The following is a 13,860-nucleotide window of genomic DNA, read 5'->3' as shown; positions in this document are numbered from 1 at the left end:
TCTTCTTGTCTGTCTCCTGAGCAGCTGAGAACATGTGTGTCCCTGTCTCAGCTTTGGCTCATTCTTAACCCTTTCACTTTGACCCTGTTGTAGCTTGAAAATGAAATACCCCCACAGGCTCCTGGCATGCTTGAACACTCTCAGCAGGTGCTGTTCTAGCAGGCTGTATAACCTGCTGGAGATGGACCCTTGATGGAGGAAGTGAGTTACAGGGAACACATTTTGGGATTGTTGTATAGCCCCCCACTTCCTGTCATTCAGCGCTCTGCTTCCTGACTGGAAACAATGTAACCAGCTGACTTAAATTGCCACCGCCACTATATCCCCTCAAACTGTGAGCGGAAAATAAACTCTTCTCCCTTAGGTTGTTTCTTGTCAGGTTTTTGGTCATAGTAGCAAGAAAGTAACTAATAAGGACTCACTTTGTTTCTGCAGTAATTTAATGCATACTTATTAAGGGCTTATACTATGTGAATGATCCTTCCTCAGGGAAGCTTTTGATGATGGTTGTCACCACAGATCTATATGTTTACTATATTTTTGGACCACACATTACACACACACACATTACAATGTGGCTCGTGGTTTCCTGTCCTTACTAAGTGACTAAGTGTATGCCCCCTCTGCAAAACTTCACAGGGGCAGTGATGACCTTCATTTTGTTCTTCACTCCTGTTTCTAGTGCTGAGGACTCAGCTTGGGAGGTAGTCCTCATAAAACCTGCTAAATAAATTTATAAAGCGCAGCCTAATGCAAAGAGCTGTGTCCACAATGAATCTTTGTGTGGACCACAGAGACGACTCAGTGTCCAAGGTGATTGCTGCCAAACCTGAGGACCTACGTTTAATCCCTGGGCCCAGGTGGTGGAAGAAGAGAAACAACTCTGGCAAGTTGCTTCCTAACCTCTACTTATGTGCCATGGCACTCACATGCTCCTTCCATATATATATATATATATATATATATATCTACACAAATATATATATATACATATATATATATATATATATATATAGAGAGAGAGAGAGAGAGAGAGAAATACAACATTAAAACATAATCTTTGTGTAGGAAAAAGGCATAGAGATGATGAAGAGACCTGGGTCTTGGGGCTTACATCAGATACCATTCGATGAGCTCACCATCAGGGGGATAAGGAAACTCTCAGGTAAAACAAGCTCAGAGGAATGCTGACTTGCATTGGAGAAGCAGTGGGAAGAGGACTAAATAAAGAAAACAGAAGTTTATAAAGGAGATACTGGTCCTGGGGATGTAGCCCAGTTGGTGGAGTGCTTGTCTACCGTGTGTGAAGCCATGGGTTCAATCCCCACACTGCACAAACTGGGTGTGATGTAGCATGTTTGTAATTCTAGCACATGGGAGGTAGAGACAGGAGGATCACAGGTGTTCAAGGTCATCCTGTGTTACATTGTGATCTCAAGGCCAGCCTGGGCTACATGAGACCCTGTCTCAGAAGAGAGAAACAAAACTAAGACTCTGTAGTAATGTACACAGCAGCAACTCAGCTTTGAAGTCTACAGCAGGCTCAGGAGGAACAGGCAATGTGCTGGGGGACAAGCCAAGACAGCTAGCTCTCAGCCAGAGAGAAAATCACTACAGTAGAGAAACCAGAGCCTAGAGCCATCCTCCAAACACTGGATTTGAAAGGTCTGGTCTACATTTGAATCCTTTGCTGGATCAACCACACACACATACATACACACCCTAGCCAGCTAAGCTTGGTGCTGGAGGCCTGTAATCCCAGCACTGGGCAGGCTAAAGCAAGAAGATCTCAAGTTCTAGAACAGCCTGGGCTTCACAGTAAGACCCTGTCTCCAGCTAACCAGCCAGCCAAGCAAAACCCAGCCTCGTAGCCACAGTGACAGGGCTTGTCACAGAGACAGAATGCCACAGAGCAAAGGCCACAGTTGGCCAGCAGGCCCCTTCTAAGTAGTGAGGCATTTTCCACGGGTGTTTTTTTTTTTTTGTTGTTGTTGTTTGTTTGTTTTGTTTTATTTCTGTGGGGAAGATACATGCAGTGCAGACAACACACAGCAGGGCCTGCAGGGCCTAGAACATTTGTCATCTGGTCCTTTCCAGGGAGTTCATCACTGCACTGGCGGAGCACAGCAGGTGGCAGAAGTCTGCCACCACAAAGCAAGGACTGTGACCAGGATCTCTGAGGCCTTATTTTTTGAATGTGTGGGTCTCTGTGTGTGTATGGTGTCTGCACATGTGTAGGTGTGCTTGCATGTGTGTTTGCATGTGTATGGCATACGTGTGTTTCCATGTGTTGGGCCTGTAAGTGGATGTGTGTATGCATGCTTACATGTGTGCATGCATGAAGATGGAGGCCAGAGACTGATATTGCTCTCTACGTGGTCTCTCACTTGAACACAGAGCTTGCTGAGGTAGACATCTAGCCAGCCTGCTTGCTTCAGAGGTCACTTGTTGCCTCCTCCTGAGCTCTGGGACTATAAGTGGGCAGCCAGGCCCTGCCCCTCACTGGAAAAGTGTTAGAGAGCTGGCCCTGATGGCGTAAGCTTGGGAGAGCTGGTCCTGCCACTTGCTGGCTGCCACAGACAGGAGTGCTGGCTCTGCCCCTTGCCTGGACAAAGCGGGAGAGCTGGCTCTGGTGGCCTGGGTGCAGGAATGCTGGTGGGCAGACCAGCTCACCTACCATCCAGGCTCAGATCCAGGGTATTGAGTTAGCCCACCCCAACATCTACCCCATCTATGAACTGCTGGAGCAAGTGAAGGGGTCAGTCCTGCAGAACTGAAGCTGCAGTATCTCTGTGAACAGGCAACAGCAGGATATCTAAAAGGAGTCCCTGTGAGGAATCGGTATAGATAGTGAGGCAGAAGCCGGAGGCCTAGAGCCAGACCAACGACTCACTGCAGCGAACATCTGCAAGGGAAGCCGTGTGATACACTGTGACACACCACAGCTTCTATGGTGAGACTTTTTTTTTTTTTATTAGTTTTGTTTTCTTTAGTGGGGGAGGTTTCAAGGACATAGGGCAGAAATAGAGGGAAGGAGAAATGAATGGGACTGGGGTACATGATGTAAAATTTATAAAGAATCAATTTTAAAATGTTAAAATACCAAAATAAAACAAGTGAGCAGCCTTATTTACATACATGCTGGGGATGTGAACCTGGTCTTTATGTAGTGCAAAAAGCATTTTTTTCTACTGAACCATCTCTCCAGCCCAGAACCCATGTTTTCTTAAATGAAAGGAAAGGCCATAAGAATAGAAAAGCTGATCTTGCTACACACTATAAAAAAGTTCCTGTTTAAGTGAGAGACAATGGTCACATCTTTGTTGATACATCATCTGTGCCAACTGAGGTCAGGGTTTGTGTGTGGGGGTTATTTTAATGGGTTGGGCCTAACAGCTCTGCTTGGCTGTGCTGAGTTAGAACCATTGGGCTGTACTCTGTTTGAGAAAGAGAGGTGATCCAAGGGCACCCCACTCTTAGATAAATGCTTTTGCCTTAGAAAGGGCTAAAGTTTCTCATGAACAAATATGGTGGGCAGCCCTAACTGACTAACTCCTAACTCCTTCCAGTTACTGAGTTCCTATTCTATGTTGGGCACTCACTGCCTCACGCATGGCACATGTCCACTAGAACCTGGCAATTAAGCGTCATTCTCCAGTTTCCTGAGGGAAGAAACTGTGGTACAGCGAGACTCAGTACCGTAACAGGTAACAAAGTAGTGGTCACCCTTGACTCCATGAGCCTCCCAATTGCCGGGACATGTACACCACCATAGTTGATGTGTGTGATTGAGTATGAGTGAGTCTCCCAGTGTGGGTGCTGGGAATCAGCTCAGGTCCTCTGAAGACAAGCAAGTGCTATTAAATGCTGAGCACCTCTCTAGTCCCTGGGGACAACTGTCAAGCCGGTGTATCTTTTACCACGAAGTTTTCTTCCAGACTCTACCATTAGGTAAAACACCATGTTAGTCATATACTTGAGAAGTCTTCTGATATTTCCCCTGTATGGTTGGAATATAAACTAAAGCAATGGGGGCTACTGTAAAGACAGGGTATGTGATGCCATACAGAGAAGGAATGTTTCTCAAATATTTGCACTTACTGGCTTCTATTTCAGTGTTTGCTAACTGCCACATCTACTCAGACTCCTTTAGCTAAATTAATAGCATGGAGACATAGCAGAGAAGGAACAGGTTTTTGTTTTTTTGTTTTTTTTTTTTTGTGGTATACAAGAGCATGCAAAGTACCTACAATAAATTCAGATTGCCTGGCCTCTGTACAGCTGTCAGCCACCGAGTCAGGACGGGATGAGACAACTGATGAGCATAAGTAGGATCAATTTGCAGAGATCCAGTGGAAAGTTTTCTTCACTCACCCAGTTCTATACAGGTGATGCCGAGCGACCAGATGTCAACTTTCCCATCGTACTGCCCTTCATCCATGGCTAAGATCACCTCTGGGGCCATCCTGCCAAACACAATGTGAAAAACTCAAGTTGTCAGTAGAAACAAAATTTCCATTTTATAAAACTACCCAGTGCAATAGGTTTAAGGGTATTCAAAAAATATTTTTAAAGGTATTTAAAAGTTTTTTTTCTTTTATTTTCTGAGAACCAAACCTCAGTTGTCTGCAAGAACAGCAAGTGCTTTTAACTGATGAGCCATTTCTCCAGTCACTATTTAAAGCTTTCAATGTTGTGGTGTTATTGATAGAAGCCAGGTAATGAAATCAGCCTAGATAAACAACAGATAAGGAAAATGCAGTTCACAAACACAATGGAGGCATCTGTGATGTGTTGGTTTGGATGAGAATGGTCCCTGTAGGCTCATATATTCAAATAAATGGTTCCTAGCTGGTGGAACTATTTGGAGAGGATTAGGAGGTGTGGCCTCATTGGAGACAGTGTGTCACTAGGGGTAGGCTTTAAGGTTACAAACAACTACCACAGTTCCTAGTGTTTCTCTCTCTGCCTCCTGGTTGTGCCTTCAGATGTGAGCTCTCAGCTGTTCCTGTTACCATGTCTGCCTGCCTCCTGTCCTGCTCCCTGCCCTAAAAGTCACAGACTCCAACCTTCTGAATTCATAAGCCCCAAGTTGAACACTCTTAAAAAATTACTTTATTTTTATTCTATGTGCATGGATGGTTTACCTGCAAGTATGTCTGTATGAGAGTGTCAGATTCTTTGGAACTGAAGTTACAGAGAGTTGTTGAGCTGCCGGGTGGGTGCTTGGAATGGAACCTGGGTCCTCTAGAAGAGCAGCCAGTTTCTCTCTCTCTCTCTCTCTCTCTCTCTCTCTCTCTTTTGAGACAGGGTTTTTCTGTGTAGCCTTGCCTGTCTTGGACTTGTTCTGTAGACCAGGCTAGCCTTGAACTCACGGGGATCCGCCTGCCTCTACCTCCCCAAGTGCTGGGATCACAGGCGTGCATGCACCACTGTGCCCAGCAGCCAGTTCTCTTAACCACAGAGTGATCTCTCTAACCCCCAACACTTTTTTTTAATAAGTTGACTTGGTGATAGCATTTTATCACAGCAATAGAAAAGTAACTAAGTAGGAAAATGGATAGAATTGGAGATCATTATGTTAAGTGAAATAAGCCAGACTTAAAAAGATAATTATAGGAGAGAGGGAGGGAGCGAGGGAGAGAAACAGAAAGGGGACTGTTTGGGGGTGGGAAGCAGGATAGAGGAGGACATGGAGATGAATTTGAACAAAGTACAATATGACAGGCACGAGAAAATATCATGATACAACCTATTATTTTGTAAACCAGTTAAAAAATAATTTAAATAGTGGAAGACTTTTTTTTTCCCCCCTGACAGATAGTTCCTTATACAAATTATTGTTAGAAACACAAACATCCGTGGTGTTTTTTAGGAGATACTGTCATAACTTTCTTCACATCCTGGCTCTGTTCTTTACTCTTAGTTTGCTCTTGGGTCCGTCACTCAATTATGGCTTACCTGTTTCTTCATCTAAAAAATAGAGAGACCCATGATAGGGACCTCATGGAGATCTGTAAAGTATTATTATGTTGTGAGCAGAGGCAAATGAGTTACTCTAAAAGACGAGAAATATTTGGAGGGAGAGCATAAAGGAATGTGGTCCGCTATTCCAAGAACATTGCAACTTATGGAATAAAACAGGTTGGTAAAGGCGGGCATCATGCTTGACCCTGAGAAGGGAGGGGCCCTCTGACTTGACTTTGCTTTGGATGGTGCCGTGGCCTATTTTGTGATGGCGGTAGCTTCGTAAATACTATTTTATGGTGAGGGGAGAAGTCAAAAAACTGTTTAGCAGTTTCTTCCAGTATGTGTCTTTTTCAAAGCTACAAGAACATGACAGTATATCTGTGAACGTTCAGAGAGGGGATCTGGAATAGAATGCTGGGACAGCACCAAGTCAGAATGACGTCATGAAGTATCAGAGAACTCAATAGCATCAGGAGCTTGGATTTCCTCCATTCCGCCTTGGTAACCAGCCAGAGGGCTATAGAGAAGATCTCCTGTCCTTACCTGAACACGCTGCCTCCAGGGAACAGTTCAAAAGAGACTTCGAGTGAAACCTTAGATGGAGCTAGCCCAGCAAGCTGATAAAGCACAAGGCAGACTCAGAGCACCAGCTGCCTCATTTAGCAATTTAAGGTCACTCTTCTTGGCTACTGAGGTTTCTAACCTCAAATGAAATCTGACTGGGGCGCAGTTTTTTGTTTGTTTGTTTGTTGTTTTTGCTTTTTAAACAGAGTCACTCTGTGTAGCCTGGGCTGTCCTGGAACTCACTATGTACACCAGGCTGGCCTTGAACTCACAGAGATCAGTCTGCCTCTGCTGGGGTTAAGGGGGTGCACCAGTGTGCCTGCCTGGTTACACACTATTGAGACAAAACAAGGCCAGGCCAGGTGGTGCTGGCTTGTGTGCATAGGTAGCCTGAGGCAGGAGAATTGCACATTCAAGGTCAGCCTGGGATGGAGAATGACTCCGAGGCCAACGTGGATAAATTAGTGAGACTGTGTCTCCCAGTAAAGAGGCTGGAGGTGTAGCCCAATGGTTGAGCACTTGCCCAGCATTCTCCAGGTCCTAAGTTCAATCCCTACCACTGCAGAAACAACAACAGCGATGCCAAGTGTCTCTCCTGCTCACCTTCATGTATCTGAATTCTATGCTGTATCTCTCAAGTCTACGTACCAGTAAGGAGTTCCCACGAAGGAGTTGGCAGGAGAAGCCATGGAGGCAGATCCAAAGTCAGCCAGCTTCACCTGGCCTGGCTCTGTCAGGAGGATATTTCCTGCTTTAATGTCCCTACAGGAGAAAAAGAAGAGGATCTGAGAGTTAACTCCTCAATTCTTACTTCCCAAGAAGCCACAGCATGCAACTGGCAAGATAAAAAAGCTTATTAAAACAAACACACAAGCATACTTTTCTCAGCGGTCACTGCGTGTTGTAAGGGAGCCCGCATTCCTGGGTGTTCACTGGAAGGACTTCCGGGGGAAGCTGTCTTCAGAGGGAGGGGTAGAGCGAGGGAAAGAGGCAGCCATGCCAGTCAAGGAACACTCCGGGACTTGTCCCTTACAAAGCTTGTTCTCCAATGCTTTATCCAGCCACTGCCAACATTCCTTATGCTGGGGAAACTGGGGACATTTTTCCCCCTTCCAAATCTGTGCCTGGTGTTGCCGCCCTGACCCGGAATCCTCAGCTGGACACATACCTGTTCTGCCTTGCCCGTGACCCTTTCTCTCTGCCTTTAACTGTAACTGCCACTTTAAGGCATGGGAGGGTACAGGTTATAGAAAAGGTGTTATTTGGGAAATAACACTGTACAGTAAAAAGAAGACCCTGAAAGATCAAAACAGACAAGGATTAGGGGTTAGGAGTTTACATTCAGTGTTGCTGTGGCGGGGCATGTCTGGTTTGCTACTGAAGATGTTTGATGCACTGAAATGTTAGGGAAAAAAAAAAAAAAAAACATTAGAAAAGTCTGAATGAGAGGGTGGTATGGATGTCCCATTATGTTTCTTAAGAATGAGAGGGTGTTATGGATGTCCTATTATGTTTCTTAAGACATGAATGAGGTGTAATGAGGACTAGGAACCATGAGCTGCATGTTGATGATAGGCCATGGAAAGATACAGATGGGAAAATGGAGAGAAAGTGATGGGCTTAAGCGTTTCCAAAACTTCCCTTGAAATGACAATTTCCCTCCTCGGGATGACCCTGGGCAGAAAAACTGAAAACAAAGGGATTGTTTATTCTCTTACAACAGAACGGCTTGGAGCTGGAACATCCCTCAAAGCAATAAAAAGCTGAGAAGAATGGTATTCATTCTTTGTTTGAAGACTGGGTCCTCTGCGGCCCAGGATAGCCTTGAACTCCTTATTTTCTGCCTCTCCTTCCCAAGTGTTGGGGTTACATGGACATGCTGCTGTGTCTCTCTTTGATACTCTTTTTTTTTTCTTTTCTTTTTGAGGTAGTTTCTCTCCATATAGTCCCAGCTGTCTTGGAAATCACTCTGTAGACCAGGCTGGTTTTGAACCCAGAGTTCCTCCTGCCTCTGCCTCCCCAGTGCTGGGAGTATACTACCACACCTGACTTTTATTTTTAAATTTAAAGAATGTTTAAAAAAAGACTCTTTTTTTTTTCTTGATTTCTTTCATAAATAACAGGCTGATTAAAGTAAGAAACACAAACACAATACTAACTGTGGCTTCAGGTAAAAGCCAGCAAACTTCCAAGTGAGTGAGCATCCTGCAATAGTACCTTCATTCCCAGGAAAAATACCTCAAACACTTACTAAATCCATTGATGAAATGGTAAATGGGCTTAGTCAGCATTTACCAGCTGTGATTGGTTCATTCTTTTTTTTTGTTTTGTTTTGTTTTTTTGTTTTTTTTTTAATGGTGCTGGGGGTAGACGTGGTGGCCTACGTGTGCTATGCAAATGCTACACTACCGAGCTACACACACTGCAGTCTAGCCTTTCTTTTAAAAAGGAGTTTGCATATGAGCATTTTGCCTACATAAACGTATGTGTACCATGTGCGTGCAGTGCCTGTAGAGGCCAGAAGAGGGCGCCAGATCACCTGGAACTGGAGTCACAGGCAGTGGTGGGCCACCGTGTGTGTTGAGGCTGTCTGTGAGTACAGACTGATGCAGGCTTCAGGAATGGGAAGCCTCTGCAATGTGAGATGTCTGTTCCCCACAACAGAATGGCAGTAGCTTAGCTAGGCTGCTCTTCTGTGCAGAAGGGAAAAGCTGATGGGCCCTTCTTCAGATTTCCCTGCGCCATCAGGAGACCAGCTACATGCATATGAAGCATATGAACGTGGTGCATGCTACAAATGTCAGTTCTTTGGAGGCTGAGGCAGGACATATGGAGTTCAAGATCCAAATGAGCTACATTGTAAGACCCTGCTCATAAAAGAAAAAAGAATCTAAAGCTAAAGACAACAACCACTCCCCACAAACAACAAAAAAGTAGCCCCTAAAACAACAGAGATGCCATCTGTATGGAGCTATGAGAGAGGCCTGGGGGGTGTCTCTTTGCCTCCTGTAATTCCTTAGTAAGGCACCCTGAGAACTGGAACACACGCTGATTCCCACAGTCCCTGCATTGTGAAAGAGAAATGGAAAGGAAGCAGGGGTCTGGACTTACCTGTGAATCAGGGAGCGAAAGTGGAGGTAGGCCAGCCCCTGCAAGGCACCATGGGTAATAGCAGCAATCTCCACTTCTTGAAGTGGTTTCTTATGAACTGAGGAAGGAGAGAGGGTTGGGATGGATAACCAGCCTTCCATGTCACAGTTACATACACTTTACCGAAGGACAACTTAAGATCATATTCATCTAAGTGCACAGAAGCTGTGTCTTCCATAGTAGAGCAGTGGATGAGGAAAGCCAAGTGCATAAAAACGAGGCAGACAAAATAAGATCCATACCCCTGTAGCATTAATTTACAGGTCAACGGAGAGTCAAAGCTATGTTGATTCCACCCCAGCTGGGCCCAGGTTTATCAGTCCCTCCTGACAGCGTTCTAGGCCATATTGTTCTCCTCTGCCACAAAGCCACCATAATTGTTGTCCTCTACCACAGAGCAACAATAATCACACACGCCTCCCCCCGCCCCGATCTAAGAGGCTATGCAGCAGCTTTTATCGAGAGGTCATGGGTGGCTTTAGAACTTTTTTTAAATGGAATTTTAAACACAGCTGCAGGTCACAGCAGCACTCATAAGGGGGTATTGGGTCTGTCCTGACACCACATGTGGGTGGATATTAACATGAGCTGACATCACCTCACCTCTCACATACACAGCTCATTGTGGCACTGGAAAGGAGTAGATAGCCACAATTACACATGGCTTTGATGGTTTTGGCTAGGGGTATGGTACCATATTAAGCATATATTTCAGCAATGCCTGCCCTGGATGGCTAGTAGGGGCACTGCCAGTATCACCCAGACATGTCAACCACACTGTAGAGATTATGTCTACACAGCTTATCCACATGACCCTTACAACCTTTTATCCAGAGGCCACAAACTACACTCTGTCTATTTGTCTAGAAGTCGGTAACATTCTTTTTAAAAAATATTTATTTATTTTTTTGTGTGTATGTATTTGTATGTGTGTACATGAGTGAAGGTGCCTGTGGAGGCTAGAAGAGGGTGTCAGGTCCCCAGAGCTGGAGTTACAGGCAGCTGGGTGCCTCCTCAGAACCAAACTTGGGTCCTTGTAAGAGCAGCATGTTCTTGCTGCTAGGCTCTCATGGAGAACATGATGGAGGAAAAACAGAAGAAGCAGTGATGTCATACTTACCTTCTAACAAGTCAGAGGCTGAACCTAAGCAGTACTCCATCACCAACTAGAAGAGATTGAAAAATCAGAATAATTTTAAAAAATCAGAATAAAGTTAATGAGTTTCTCAAGTTAACACACAACCAAACAACAAGCCAATCAACTAACCAGAAAACCAACAAACTAACCAACAAACCAATCAACTAACCAGAAAACCAACCAACTAACCAACAAACCAATCAACTAACCAGAAAACCAACCAAACTAACCGGCCAACCACAAAACCAAACAACCAATCAAGCAGTCATAAAACTAACTAAGCCAACCAACCAACCAAGTGAACAATCAATCAACCACAAACCAACCAACCAACCAACCAACTAACCAACCATCCACTTAACCAAGTACCTAATCAACCAACTGAATAACCAATCAACCAAGCACATTGTCAACAACTGAGGCACCAAGTACATCAGGAGGATAAATACTTGGCATGTCCTAAACCTGTCTTAGCTAGTCACCTGATAATGAATTGGTTTTCATGATTTCCCACCTTTCAGTTCTTGTCACCTTTCCCTTGGACCTGGCCTCAGACTGTGTGAGGGCTGATATAGAAGTCGCCACTGTGGACGGTCAAGCTGAGATTGCTGATTCTGACCTAGTTCCTTCTTTCCACACTGTCTTGTTTCATAAAAGGTTTTAAGTGGTTAGACTTTGTTTTTTATTTGTTGTAAGATAAAATGTGTAACTTAGAAAGTGTCAAGGAACACACAAACCAGAAGAATCTGTGTTGAACTCAGGACTTTGCACCTGATTTATTTGGGGCTCAATCCTTAGCAGCAAAAGTAAACAGAAAACCTCCATTCACAGGGCGGTGCTGGCACATGCCTTTAACCTCAACACTCAGGAGGCAGATCTCTTTGAGTTCAAGGGCACCCTGCTCTACAGAGTGAGTCCCAGGACAGCCAGGGTTACATAGAGAAACCTGTCACCAAAAAAAAAAAAAAAAAAAAAAGACAAACAAACAAAGAAAAAAAGACACCCCTCCCCCGTCAGCCATTCTCTGTGTCCATACTGTCTAAAGCTTGAAATAAGCCCAGCCCAGCATAACTGGGAGGACTGTGGTTTGCATGCCAGCCCAGACTCAGATGGCACTTTCTGCTGTGTGTATTGGTTGTGCCCCACTGTGAACTCAGAGCCCTACTTGAGTCACCATGTTCCCTCCCACACAACTTTAACACTGCACAGGAGGGAGTTAGTTGTGCTGTGTTTCTTTTCTCTTAAAGACGTGTATTAAAAGACCCTCAGGATTGCTGTCACAAGAGCTTTTTCTCGGCTCTTCACGCTAAGCCCTTGAGAGCCCTGCTGGTCTGTCATGCGCTGGGCAGGTCTCAGCTCCCTTTCCTTCTACATGGCTACTTCATGGTCTAGTGACTCTTGGTGCTGTTTGTCTCCCCACCTCTTGCAGCTCCGTGCCTAGAAGTACCCTCTAACTAGTAGTCAAACTAGCTACAGATGGAAACCAGGTAATGAAGCTGGCTAGAATCCCATGGGACTGAAGAGTAAACAGGGCTGGGAGGAAGAGTCCCCGAGGCTCTGCTGAGACTTGGAAAGTTACTTGGAAAGTGCAGCACTTAGCCTGCCCAAGTGAGGTCTCTCCAGACTCCTCCACGGCAGCTGAGGTTGCCCAGAGCAACTGGTTTCCTGAGAAGATGCTCCTTTGATTGACATCTGTTCAGACAGGAAGCAGTGGCTCTAGAGAGCTGAGGGACTGTTTGGGCTGGAGAACCACTCAGTGGGGAGAGTGCTTGCCAGCATGAGGATCAGAGCTCAGCCTCCCAGTAAATGCTGGCATCCGGTTGTGCGCCTGTAATCCCAGGGCAGGGGAGGTGACCCAGGCTTCCCTGGGGCTCAGTGGCTGTCCAGTCCAGTCAAATCAGCAAGTTCCAGGTTTAGCAAGAGGCACTGTCTCAGCAAATCAGATGGAGAGTGACTGAGGAAGACACCTGACTTTCAACCTGTGGCACTCACATGCACATACAGAGAAACACTGCAGTGCATACAGAAAATGCAAGTGCACAGTGCACACACAGAGAAATGCACAGGCACACACACACACAGAAATGCAAGTGCATACATGTACACACAGAACTGCACACACACACACAGAAATACATGTGCACACATGCATACACACACACAGAAATGCACTTACACACAGACACCAAAGTGAGCTCCTAGAGCAGTGCTTGCACACATGCTTGGGAACAGAATGTCTATTTCCTGTTGGCAATGGGATCCAGAAAGTCCTCATCACAAGCAGCCCATCCTCGACAGGTATATCAGTCTTTAAGCTGAAACACCCAATGTGATTAACTACGAAGTTTACCCCCTTTACATTCTCATTGGCCTGTGACATGCCAGTGTCAAACAGTGACAGCCACCTTAAAAAAAAAAAAAAAAAAAAAAGCATGGAAGGGCTCCCGACTCCAGTTTACACGGTGGTGGCATCATTCTGTAAAAAAAGCCATGCGGTGGGCAGTGTCTGGTGAAGTGTCAGAGTTTTGGTCATGCAGAATGGGAGGAGGGTGGAGGCGGCAAAGACAGACTTCTAGACTGAGGGCTGGAGAGAGGACTCTGCGCTTAAGGGCAGCGTCTGCTCCCGAAGAGGACCCGGGCTCTGGCCCCAGCACAGGGCTACAGCTGTCCATGACTCCAGTTCTGAGGGATCCGAAGCCCTCTTCTCACCTCTGTGAGCACCGCACACATGGGGCACACCTGCCTAGGTGCGGCCAAAACACTCCTACATACAAAATTAAAATAAATAAATCTTAAAAAACAATTCAGAGATGAGGGTTGGCTAGACCGCTCAGTGGGTAAAGGCACTCACTGTTGACGACTTGAAGCCAATCCTTGGAACACGCTTTGTGGATGGAATAAAACAACTTCCACAAGTTGACCTCTGACCGCCATGTGTCAAAAGTGCGCATGCGCACACAGAATAAATGTAATGTTTAGAAATGCTGGGAAATTAAAAGGATTCAATTTTGGGCTTTACAAGATGACATTAGTTCTCT

At 45.3% G+C, this 13,860-nt stretch overlaps 1 protein-coding gene across 2 annotated transcripts in view; it reads right to left on the bottom strand.

Moving 5' to 3' along the window:
* Taok3 (TAO kinase 3) overlaps positions 1-13,860 on the bottom strand; it is a 168,492-nt gene that overhangs the window by 61,865 nt on the left and 92,767 nt on the right. For both annotated transcript variants that reach the window (XM_055605744.1, XM_055605745.1), the window contains 4 exons: positions 10,805-10,850; positions 9,646-9,742; positions 7,183-7,296; positions 4,375-4,466 (listed from right to left, as the gene is read on the bottom strand). In XM_055605744.1, the coding sequence (XP_055461719.1) occupies positions 4,375-4,466; positions 7,183-7,296; positions 9,646-9,742; positions 10,805-10,850 (349 nt within the window). The remainder of the gene's footprint in view (positions 1-4,374; positions 4,467-7,182; positions 7,297-9,645; positions 9,743-10,804; positions 10,851-13,860) is intronic.

This window comes from Psammomys obesus, unplaced genomic scaffold (assembly GCF_907164565.1).
Source record: "Psammomys obesus unplaced genomic scaffold, mPsaObe1.curated_primary_1811, whole genome shotgun sequence".
Classification (NCBI taxonomy): domain Eukaryota; kingdom Metazoa; phylum Chordata; class Mammalia; order Rodentia; family Muridae; genus Psammomys; species Psammomys obesus.
Note: the sequence above shows the minus strand (reverse complement) of the source record. Positions and strands in the feature narration are given on the sequence as shown.